Here is an 11,708-nt window from a genome sequence, read left to right on the forward strand (position 1 = left end):
TAACAGAGCTGCCGTGTCACCGCCTGTGGGAAGTGATTTCTGTATGAAGACGAGAACAATGTGTGTGGAATGATTTATCAAGGTTATGGTGAGAAGATGCAGATCTGGGACAGGCACAGGCAGCCGAGGCCGAACAGGAAATCACACAATACATTTATAAGATCACAAAAAACTAACAAAAACAAACAAAAGAAGATTTCGTTTGTAAATAATTTAATAAGAAATAGACAATTAATAGAGTTCATGTTGAGACATATGATAATCATCTATTAGGATTCTTCTGTGATCTCAAACTGTACAGAAGCATTTGCTCTGGTTTGTGTCCCATCAAGCGTTTTCATTTAATTTGTCACTCGACTGCATGAACACAAAACTAATGCAAATTATTGAATCATCTTCAAAAACATTTCCTTCAACATCTGGATTCAGAATATGCAACATGCAGTTACTGGACAGATGACTGACATTAATTGATTGAGGAGATAATGAGAAAGAAAGAAAAAGTTTTTGTTTCTTTAAAATTTGTCACAATCTGAATTTAGGTTGAATATAAAACTACTGATTATGTTGATCTAGAAAAAGTCACATTTCTTTAAGTGTCTTGTTGCTATAAATATGCAGAACAATCTCACAAACATACATTTGTAATAATATCTCACAATACAAAAAGTGTATTTATATATATATATATTTTAAAAGATGAATTATGACTTATTGTCTCCTCTGGTCAGGAGGTGAATAACATGCAGTATGTTGCAGTTGTTTTGTCTTGGTCACCAGCTGCACTCAACTGTTTGTGTATTTCTCTACACACTGAATTCATTTCCTTCACATTCACAATCACACACCTTAAAGTAGATATTTAAACTGGCTTTTCATTTCTCCTTTACAATGATATTAACGAAATATCCCAAAACATTAACAACATTTGACAGATGATATTAAAGTGTTCACAGACTGGCTTGCTACCAGCTGTAGGACCTGCAACATTGGAATAAGCATCTTAACAATATCAGATTATTATGCCAAATGTAAATGCTTTCACATTGAAGCAATGTTAGTGCAGATCATGTGTAACTGAATCATAATATAAATATCACTAATTAATATCAAAAGGGCAAATTTTTTATAAAACACAAAGCCGTCCCGCTCCAGGAGACGGTCTCTGAAATGGAAGTAATTCACCCTTTAATTGGAATAAAGTTAATTATGCTAAAAGTCCAGTTATGAAGACTGTAATAAATTGACAAAATGTGGTAATGAAAAAGCTGCTGGGTCACAAAAGGCTCAATCTCCTCCTCAGGAACCCTGAGTCATGACTGGTTTCTGTAGGGAGAGAGAGAGAGAGAGAGAGAGAGAGAGAGAGAGAGAGTGAGCAGCTGTTTGAATGAAAGAAAGAGCTGATCAATCGTTTCATGCTTCAATTTGGTTAATTATCAATTATCATTCACAGCAACTGAGACAAACAACAAGTGACAGGAACAGGACGTCCACTTCAACAGGTTTATAAGGTTTGTGATAATCTTATAAACCTGTTCACTTCTTAATCATCAAGGATTACTATCATTAAAGTGGGAATATATTTAAACACATTTTAGGGAAATCAACATCAAAGAAACACATTGAACAGGACATTCCCATCAATTCATTAAAAAGCGTATGAAGCAGACAGTGATAATCATATCACATCTCATTGAGACCGAAGCTATTCAGACCTGCACTGAACTCCAGATAATCTCTTGACATTCTCCAGAGGGACAGAAAGTAAATATGTCCGGAGTTTCTCCTGCCAGCCTCCTGGTGAAGGCTTTGGACAATGTCTCAGTGAGTCAACGTGAGAACGCAGCAGGACATTGTCCACAGAATTCACCGTGAGCAAGTCTTTCTAAAACAACATCTCTAAAAAACACCTTGTGTGAAGTGTCATGTTGCAGCTGAACACCCCTCACTGCCTCCTCCTCTTCCAAACATGAAGGAGAACCTGTGGAGGCTTCAAGTGTCATAAAAACTCAAAAAGTTGAATATGTCCAGTCTGGGCTACTGTAAAGAGGATCCGCTCCTGATGTAAATATAAAGTATTTAAATATAAAGGGGAAAATCTTTAGCAATATACTTAAATATATAATTTTGTCCCTCATCTAACTCAGGATCCGACCACAGGTCTATTCAGATTTGGCAGAATAAAGACGCAAGCAAGTGTATTTATTAGTAGAGTCAGTGCCTGTGCAGAAGTTCAGATCCTTACCTCCTACAGGTGATGGAAATTAAGAAAAATCAATGCATTACTAAAGCTTGAGTGATTCTGCATGTGAGGGCGAACATCATCTGATTGAGCAGCAAGAAGCAGAACTAGAAGAAAATGCAGTTCAGTCAAACCACCACACAGCCTGAGTGACGGGAAACCAGTCACCACGTGAGGCAAAGCCCAGTGCTACTGTGACGTGAAGAGTTCAATTCCACCATTAGATACACCAGTTTACTGCAGGGGGGGAGGGGGGTTAGAATCTGAAGTGTGAAAACCACAAGCTGCTGCGGTGAGTTATGTGCCTGGACTCTCTCCTGGCAAAGAGCAGTGACTTCCAGATGTGCTCAGTTTGGAGCACGGGTCGACACACGGGTCGACAGGAGGGTCACTGCTGGTATTTAGTTTTGCACTTGCGTGAGGAACAAATGGCCAATCCCAGTTCCTGCTGCTAAGTGATTGTGGAATTGAACCCTTCACCGCACCCAGCACCGCAGCGTGGGGGCCGTACCGCACAGCTCGCTCCGGTCTTGGGCTTGGCCACGGCGTTCCTCTGCGTCAGGGAGCCCCTGTAGAGGGAGTTCCTCACAAACCTGTCCACCTGGCCTGGAGACAAACAGCAACTACATGGTCTGTCCACAGCCTTTTCAAAAACACAGCGAGGAGGTAGGACTCTCCGCAAACACGTCTCTCTACAAACCTCAACGCTGGAAGCAAATGGGTTTAGTAATGACATGAACCTTTTATTTAGGGACACTGAAACAATATGCTGATAGGAAAATAATCAGTGGGGAAGTTAATTTCAATCATTCTCTCTCCCCAACTTTCCAAATTGTCCCAGTGGACATCTATGGCAGAAATGAGTTCAATTCCCTTAGAAACCTGTGTGAACAGTATTCTGCCTGAAAACACGATCAGCACTCCCACTGGGACATTTAAAGCTGCTGAACAATAGGACACAGTGCTCATCAGTTCACATCATGTTCCTGAGTTTGACTTTAATAAGATGAACATGTTTGGAGGCAGCATGGAGGCCCTGGGGATCAATGCTCGAGGGGGCGGGGGGGGTGCGGTGCTGGTTCTTACTTGAGGGCACGTTGTGGGAAAGTCTTCTCGGATGGACCGGGATCGCAGACTACAAACACAAAGACACAAACAGAGACAGTGTGAGAATGTGAGAACTTATATGCCCTTGGAGAGTAGACTCAGTTATAAGAGGCAGATCTGCTTTGGAGATAGAGATGATTTCATTGGTTCGTTTGAATTTAGGCTGGTGGGGCCACAGAGCTGGAAATCAAGTCAGTATGTCGAGCTCTGGCAGGAGGTTTAACTCTTATAAATAACTCCAACGATTTCCATCTGCTGACTCTAAACAGCTCTGACTCTGAAGAACCCTCAGGACTTTAAGGAAGTTGAAAAGCCGTTACCCTTCTCTTCTTATCCACAGGCATGCCGGCAGCGTTCAGAGCAGCGATCCTGTTCTCTATGTAAGAGACCTCGGGATAGTAAACACACACACTGACATTAATGATTCTTCAGAAAACAATTTATTCCTGCTTCACTCAGCCTCTGGTCTGTTCTCACCTCGCTCTGGGCGTTTTGGACGTCGGCCGCTGCTTGAGCTACCTGGCCTTCCAGTTCGACCAGTAGAGCTGTCGAGCCTCTGAAGCTCGACTCCGATCCCTCCTCTAGGGGGAGCCACTTCCTCTCCACACTGTCTGTCATGTGGTTTGTCTGTAAGGACACAAGAGTCCACATTCATATCAGAAGATGATCCCGTACTTTAAATCTCAATCTCAAGAAAGCAGCTCGTTCGGAGCAGGCAGGCTCTTCTCTTTATATCCTTCTGTGGGTATAAGTTGTTATTCATGTCTTATTAAAGTCATTTATTGAAGCAAGAAAAGTAGTTTTAACAGAAGCGAAGACTGAGAGGTCGGTCAGTGGTTAATATCAGTGGATCTTTGCCCCCCTTCAGTCCTATTGGCAACAAGACGGTCACACTGTGAAAGGAAACATTTGTTATAACTTCAGAGAAGCGTGTTGTCCTGCGTCCTGTGTTATTTAAACTTTGAATCCACAGAGAGGGGTTAGTCTGTAGGTCGGGCCTGTGGACACGAGCGTGTCATCACTCAACAGAGCCCCACACTGTCTTCATTCCAAGGGGCGATGCATCTGCATGTGGTCGACACAAAGGGAAAATAAACTTTGAGGCTGAGTGACGTGATTCATGACGGTAACGTGCTGGAGCTGGATTCCTGCCGGGCCGGTGCGGAAGTTAATGAGCCAGAATGTTTAAAGAACAGAATGTGCCACAAGTGAGAGAGTTGAGGTTTTAGATGAACTCATAAAGTTTTACTCTTTTAATTCTACCTTCTGAGAGTCAGTCTGCTGAGGCTCCTCCTCCAGGATGGAGTCCACGGTGCTTGTCCTGGACGAAGGCCTGGTCGGGAGTCTGGACGGTTTGCTGTCCCCCTCCGGGCTCCTCCAGGCCGGGACCTCCTGCGAGGAGTGAGGCCCGTTGGACTCGTCCTCGTCCGAGGTCAGGCTGTGGTCACTGATGTCGTTCGTCATGTCGTGCAGCTTCTGCCTGAGCTGCTGCTCCTCCAGGTCCACGCCCTCCCACTGAGGAAGAGGAGAGCTGCTGCTCGGGGTGAGGGACGCCTGGTCGGTGAACAGGAACACAACAGAGATAATGAGCCGTGGGAGAAAAGCACAGGTTTAATTATACACTGTTCAAATGACTGTGAAGAAGGACAACAGCTGACAGTTGAAGCCAAAACATCTGGATTCCCTGTGGTGGATGGAGTATAGAGCTCCATGACACAGTTTCACTCCTCGATCCTCATTGTGTTAAAAGATTTCAGCATTGAATCTGAGATGAGTTGGTTTCTTCTCTGTGCCGTGAGGGGAAGTGGAGTCGAACATCTTTCTATAAAATCATCGCTCTGATCTATTCAAGTGAGGAAATGAGCTAAAGCAGCTAAATGGAAATTCAGCCATTACTTATTCTATTTCCCTCTTCAATTAACTACGCCACAAGTTAAAGATAAAATCTATGACCTGAGCGTCAAATTGATGACAACCCTTTGCGATATTTAAAATGTTTAGCTCCAGTCAGAGCCAGAGTCATTGTGTGTCATCGGCTCGGCACTGATTGTGTTTATGTGGGTCCTCCAGTTTTCACCCACAGTCTAAAGACAAACACATCACACAGCACTCCGGTGGCCGGAGTTAGAGACACTGGAATCACAACATCCCTAATCAGAGGCTTGTATATTTTGCCTTTTCAACTCCTGCCAAACTGGCTAACTCTGTTTCTGTGGCTTGGCCCAGTCACTAATGATACTGGTGTGGAGTTAAAGTCCAGAGTAAAAGCAGCGCTCGAGACATCAAGTGGCTGGGCTGAAGAAATTCAGCAAATAAAATCCAAATTAATTCACTTTCCATCCACTGTTCTATGGAGAATATTAGAAACAGGTTTATGAAGAAAAGTACTTTTTATATTATGCATTATTCTACATTATCAGCTGCTATCCATCATCCAACGACTTGTTTCAGTGTCTTTGTTGACAACAGATGCCTGCTGTGTTTTCAAAGGACTCTGGTTAGACTCAATCAAAACTGTGAAATCGTCAGAGCTGCTTTGCGTGTCTTTCCTATTACACATGGTAAATTGTTAATGTAATTGTGTAGCTGCAACATGTAGCTGTCACATTTTAAAACAGTTGAATGTAAATCACAGCTGAACCTTTTGCACACACCTCAGTCCCTTAAGGGTCCGTCCATTGTTGTGTGAGGTGAGAGACACACTATATGCTCTTCTACATCCTCAGTGTCCACCCCCATAATGTTCACATGTATAACATCTTCATAACAATAAGTATAATTCATATGACAACTAGTCTGACAGAGATTAAATACGATGGTAACACAACAGTATAGGATTTACCTGGTCATATGTGGAGGTGACCTTCTGTTCTAAGCGACTCAAGATGGTCTCTATGTTTGATATGTGTCTGTTCAGGTCAGAGATCTAAAGAAAGACATAAGTTAGGGACACTACAGCTGATTGGTTGACACCAGATATGAAAAAACATAAATGAAAGAGCTCATGGAAATTGACTAAAGTGTAGATATAGATAATTAAGTTTCTCTTGAGACAATGTACAATACAAGTACTTGAGGACAATTTCACGAGTACATAAACTAAGTAGCAACATTTCATATGATTTTAATTTCACTCAATATGCAAAACAAAAGACAATATGTCAATTTAATTTGTTTTTCAGATACAGGTTGTTAGATAATGTCCGTGCTGCACTTTCACATGGTCTCATCGGAGTCAAATCTGATTCCACAACAAGGGGAAGGTTCTTCTCTGTCAAATGACCTGGATGAACAGTCCAAGACCTTTTGACTGAGGAAAGAAATAGAATATTTCTACTGGAAAAATAAATACTTAGAAATGCAGTGCTTTTTTTAAGTGGGGGTCCCTGAAGGCAGGAAGAGTCGTATTCAACTCAGGAAGTCATGGAGACAGAAATCTGATAAATCTTTGAAGTGTAAATGAGGCTCTTCACTTGAATCGTGCTTCTCAGACACTTCCTCTTAGAATCAACAAACCATATGTTGATTCTCAAACTCAACAAAAATAATATTATTTATATTCATTCGTCTTCTTACTATGACTGACATATATAAATATTTTATTGTTTTGTTATTTGACATGAGAGATTTCTCCATTTTTTTTAAACAAGCTCTTCCCTCTGGCTTCCGGACGGTAACTAGTTGATAAAATAGTTCAGATTTAAACCACATTTTCATTACACAAAAAGTTAATATATTGCTTGTTGACTCCTTCTGAAATCCTGTTCCACAAACGTAATCAAATTGCAAACATCACTTGACTTTCAGGGCAAATTGCCGGTCTGAGAATGTTTCTGAATCAGTCGCAGCAGCAGCTCCGGTCTCGTGACTAATCTCAGAGCTGGAGGAAGTGTAACGTGTGTTCTTTGTTGTCTGACAGGCACGTGCCCGGGCTGTGTGTGTCTCTCATGGTCCTCCATGTGTGTTGCCCGACTGGGAGAGAAATTTGCCGTGACATTGGATACTGAGGCTGGAAATGAGTCGAGGTTTCAGGTGGGTCTGATAACACCGGAGCTCAATCACATGCTCTGTGTTCAGATCCCTTATCGCTGATGACTACAAAGAACATCTCCTGATTCGGTTAATACGATTTACTCCTCAGCAGGTGAACATTATTTTCTGTAGTGAGTCAGAATCAAGTCAAAGACGCATGAAGACAAGTGATTGCTGCTCCAAGTCAGTCCGACTAATGGTAAACACAATCTGCTTTTATCTGCTTCCCATGAAGGGACCAGAAGCGGTTGTTGTGTTCCTTTCCGGGGACCGAGCCCAGTGCCAACACGTAAACAGACACTGATGCAATGTGTGCAACCTTCCTCTGATCTCTCAGCTGTCTCCCCTACATCACTCTGTGACATGTCAGCCTGCAGAGTGTGTGTCTGTGTGTGTGTGTGTGTGTGTGTGTGTGCTCTGCTCAAAGGGCCTGGAATGTTTGATGGAGAATCACTTCAGCAGAAAAGACACAATTAATTTGTTGACAGATCAGAACATTGTGAGAATTAGAAGATTTTTGTGCCAATTTATCTGTCTTTTATAAAAACCCCGTCCAGGGTGAGATTAAATGCATGTTTATGTTGTTATCGTACCTTTTATAGCTCATATAAATGAAGCTTCCCAACACGCCATGTTGCAGTGAGCTCACAGCTACACAACAAGGCCAAATATTCTCATCTCGTCTTCCATGCACAGACTATAGGCTTCTCTCTTTTAACTGCATTCAATTAAAAAGTATTTCAAGATGTTTGTAGCATACTACCAAGATAAAATAAAGCATTGGTTTCTGCAAACTGTGGCAAGAGCATCCAACTTTTATTATCTACCGTTAAACGCCACATGGGTAACACATAAATCAGTGAAGTTGATTAATATCAGACAGAATATCTGAGCGCAGTGGGGTTGGATTATGAAAGGAGGTTGAACATGTAAACGTTTATAATGTGTGGTATGCACGCACAATGTCAAACGAGGCCTTCTCTCAACCCACAGCATTCTGACCTGATGTTTTTACAGCATAGAAACTGATTCCCACTGCAGCTGCAGAGTGAACGGGATGATAAACAATAACTTGAAGGATAATAGAGACCTGCGGTGGGGGGAGGGCTGAGTTCAAGCTCTCCTGGGACGTGTGGCTGCAGGGGCCCAGGTGAGACTGGTAGAGCAGGTAGGGCCGGCAGTGGTCCTCGTCCTCCTCCTCCCCCGAGTCGTCAGGGCCGGGCAGGTAGCTGCTGCTGCCCCGGGGCCCCCCCCCGCTGCCGCTGCCACAGGAGGTGTGGCTGAGCCGGGAGACGGAGCGGGACGGGACGGTTCCCCTGTCCGAGTACACCAGGTCATCTACGAGGGAAACAGCAGGGTGGTGAATTCAACTTCTCACACTCAGGTCAGGAGATGAGTCACATCTGATGTCACTTTACTTTCAATTGCTTCAATTCTTTTTTATTTCTTTTGTATTATGTTAACTTTGTCTTTTTTACTGATAAACTCTCAGGGTTCTAAAACAGTACGAGCTCATTTATCAGGGTTTCCTTGTGGACACATTCCCGGGTCAGCACCTGCACGTTGCTGCTCCGACATCTGATGGAAAACCGAGGCCACGTGAGCTTCAGCGAGGTTCAACTCCCCCCCGTCGACATCCATGACCAGGATGTCATGGGAACCCGGGGCCTGGGAGGGAGGATGAGGAGTGAAGAGGGAGAGAAAGGAGGAGGAAGGTTAGTGCTGCTCTGACAAACTGATACTAGAGGAGGAAGCAGGGTGTTTTCACTGGGTTCTCACAAAGGAATGAAAATGAACTGCTGCTTTACATGAATTAACTACATACCTTTGTAAATTCATATTAAATGGGAAGAGAACCCTCAAAGTTAATAATTGCACATGGTTAACGAGTAAGACATTGGGCAAATGGCCGACTTGTTTATGTCTCTATACACAATACCATCACCTCACTAGATGTTTAATAAAAAGATAAAACAGAAAAGGAGGAACCCAAATTCCGTCTGGTTTAATTCAGGCATGCAGATTAGTTGTGTTTGGGGAAAAGCTGGTTGTGGTTAGTTGTCCAGCTTCTACCTGATTGGACCGTCCTCTTGACTGGGAGTAGTCACAGCCCAGTTGAAAATCAACGGGATCGACAGTTAGCCTCCGTTTGGACTTTCTTATCTTTTGACAGTGAAAGGGGACGACCACCACCGAAGAGGAGTTGAGGAAGAGGAGGAAACATGGAAAGGTACAAATGAAAGAGAGAAGATGGATGTGATCCCAACAAAAGACTCATCATCACAGGAGGTTAACAAGCACAACTCGTTAAGACTCCCACTGTGTCTCGTTAACAAACTTTCATTAATGCAAATCATTTCTTTTAGAGAACATCAGCCTCAGCTGGTTCCCTGTCCCTCGAAGCATCACACACTCTCAGGCTTACTGTGTTAAACATACAGAGATATATAAAGATAGATAGATTTGTACATGTATCTTGGCTCTTTTTCTAAAACACAAGGAAAATATCAAAATCTACGGTTTCAGGCACTTTTTTATGTTTAGATCCAATGTCCTTTCATATAAAAACACCTGGCTCTACTTTAGGTGCCTAAACATATTAATATTCACATTACTGGTTAATCTTGCACAAAGATTCAGTTTATCATCTTTGTGTAGGTTATGAAAAACTCTAGAGAACACTGCCCTGAATGGAAGCCCCGAACACTCCCCTGGCCTGAGCAGCAGCAGAAGGCAGTACTCTATATAGAACAGTAGGGGGCACTGAGTGTAATCAGACGTGTGTGTGTGGGGGGGGGGGGGGGGGGGGGGTTGCAGAGATCACTGACTGGCCTCTCCAGAGATCTGTCAGGTATGATGCAAATAAAACCTTAACGGTTTGTCACATTGAAAACCAGACGCAGCCCGTGGACGTCCTGCAGAACCCGGAGTCCTGTGAGCAGCTCGTTCTCCACTCGACAGCTGCAGCAGGATAAACAAAGCTTCACTCCGTTTATTACACAGATACTGTGGTACCAACAAAACCAGTCTGGGTTTTATGATGAATTCCAGTGGACTCACTGCCCTTTGTACTCTTTTTTTTTTTTTTTTTTAACGACAGCCTGGTATTTACCCACAATGCACGGTGGGTTAGGGCCAGTTCAACTGTTCCTGACCTTGGGTGTCACCAGCTGTCAAGGCATTCCAGATATTCTCGGGGGCTGGGTTCTATCATGTGGACAACCTGTGTGGGACCTGTCAGCGTGATGAAGATCAGTGCTGCCCACACTCACTGGTTTCAGACACTCACACGTGCAGAGCGCTGGTTTCAACTTGTCTCTGCTGCAGATGAGCTCCAACACATGTTTTAATCAAAGAACAGTAAACATTTGTTTTGATAACACAAATGAATCAGGTGTGTTTGTGCGTTTGTGTCTTTGTGTCAAGATCTTAAAAAACAATAAAGAAACTAGTGATCTTGATTTGGTTCTTGTTTAATAACTCAAATCACTAGAATCCACAAACTTGCTGAAAGGTAATTATATATTTTTTTCAAAAGTGCAATAAAAGAAGCTTGTGTACTGGTTCATCACCTCCTAGAGAAAGTGTGTTAGTAGAAAAGGAGTTGTCGTACCCTTTTGTGGTGTTGTGAGTCCGTGGCATCCATACTGTGCTCCTCATATCCATCTGCTGGAGGGACACACATGTTAGTGTTGAACCTTTTCACTAATGTTTCACAATCACACAACATCATGCTGCACAAGGAAGCATTAGATTACTGGACCAATTGTGACTGAATGAATATGAATATATAAATAAAAGTATCACATCTTTCAGTGGTATTTACAGTGAGAAGCACGTAGTATTTCTTCAATCAGGCAGAAAGAGAAAAGGGAAAAGCGTGAACATTATGTTTTGTCATTTGTCCTTCAGATCCATTTCATGAGTGAAAGAACTGTGAACCTTCACTGCATCCCTTCTTTAACATTTCAGATTTCATAAAGTCTACGTGTCCGACATGAAGAGATTGTTTTCTATTTATCTGACAGAAAAGTGCAGATGAATCTCATATTATTAGAGCCAGCATCACCGACACTACCACAACCTCAAATGATAACAACATAATAATAGTAATGATTTCCATTTCCATTATAATGCTCTTGGCTCAACCTGAATAAATCAATGGGCCAATGTGAATAAAAGCCAGTTGAGCAGTGACTGTGCCAGTTTAACCAGAACTCTCTGATCTGCTCCAAAACCACTGCTCCCACAAAGAGAGAACTCTCGAACTGGATCATTCTGTAGTGTAGTGTCAATATTCAGTTTATAATGTGAGTGAACGAGGCAG

At 42.7% G+C, this 11,708-nt stretch overlaps 1 protein-coding gene across 1 annotated transcript in view; it reads right to left on the reverse strand.

The window, feature by feature from the left end:
• Nucleotides 1-181: 181 nt before the first annotated feature.
• The window catches only part of mlphb (melanophilin b), a gene marked incomplete in the record, with an annotated part of 16,500 nt that continues 4,973 nt past the window's right edge, over nucleotides 182-11,708 (reverse strand). The window contains 10 exon segments of the mRNA XM_062402126.1: nucleotides 182-1,326; nucleotides 2,754-2,848; nucleotides 3,329-3,377; nucleotides 3,670-3,738; nucleotides 3,827-3,976; nucleotides 4,613-4,903; nucleotides 6,192-6,275; nucleotides 8,472-8,719; nucleotides 8,938-9,049; nucleotides 9,455-9,544. Coding sequence (XP_062258110.1) covers nucleotides 1,300-1,326; nucleotides 2,754-2,848; nucleotides 3,329-3,377; nucleotides 3,670-3,738; nucleotides 3,827-3,976; nucleotides 4,613-4,903; nucleotides 6,192-6,275; nucleotides 8,472-8,719; nucleotides 8,938-9,049; nucleotides 9,455-9,544 — 1,215 coding nt within the window.

This window comes from Platichthys flesus, chromosome 13 (genome assembly GCF_949316205.1).
Source record: "Platichthys flesus chromosome 13, fPlaFle2.1, whole genome shotgun sequence".
NCBI classification, from domain to species: Eukaryota; Metazoa; Chordata; class Actinopteri; order Pleuronectiformes; family Pleuronectidae; genus Platichthys; species Platichthys flesus.